The 359-nt window shown below is 61.3% G+C and overlaps 1 protein-coding gene across 1 annotated transcript in view; it reads right to left on the bottom strand.

Moving 5' to 3' along the window:
• Nucleotides 1-345, bottom strand: part of TBRG4 (transforming growth factor beta regulator 4) — a gene marked incomplete at both ends in the record, with an annotated part of 5334 nt that extends 4989 nt beyond the window's left edge. The window contains one exon of the mRNA XM_010141633.1: nt 79-345. Coding sequence (XP_010139935.1) covers nt 79-345 — 267 coding nt within the window. The remainder of the gene's footprint in view (nt 1-78) is intronic.
• Between the last annotated feature and the right edge of the window lie 14 nt (nt 346-359).

The raw sequence follows: 359 nt of genomic DNA, 5'->3' as shown, positions 1-359 counted from the left end.
GTGCACCCCCAGCCCCGCCACCCACTTTCCCATCACATTCTTCCCCCCAAACCCTTCTGCCTCCGGAAGTGACCTTACCTGCGCGTCTGTGATGCCGAGGAGCTGCTGGAAACGCTCATCCCGCAGGATACTCTCCCTGTCCAGCTTTTTCTCCGCTGCGAGCCGGGAGAGCTGAGTGATGACGAGCGAGGCCTTGTTGCTGTTCAGAGCGTGGAGCTCGCTCAGCTGGAAGAGCTCCTGAGGCGTCGTGGCCGACTCAATCAGCCCCTCAACCACCCTGTGCTCTGGGTTTCTGCTCTCCTCCACCTGCTCTCTGACTGAGAACCCATCTGCCAGGCGGGAAGGGCTGGAAGGGTGAA

Source organism: Buceros rhinoceros, unplaced genomic scaffold, assembly GCF_000710305.1.
Source record: "Buceros rhinoceros silvestris isolate BGI_N320 unplaced genomic scaffold, ASM71030v1 scaffold27478, whole genome shotgun sequence".
NCBI classification, from domain to species: domain Eukaryota; kingdom Metazoa; phylum Chordata; class Aves; order Bucerotiformes; family Bucerotidae; genus Buceros; species Buceros rhinoceros.
The sequence above is the reverse complement of the archived record's forward strand: the minus strand, read 5'-3'. Positions and strand labels throughout refer to the sequence as shown.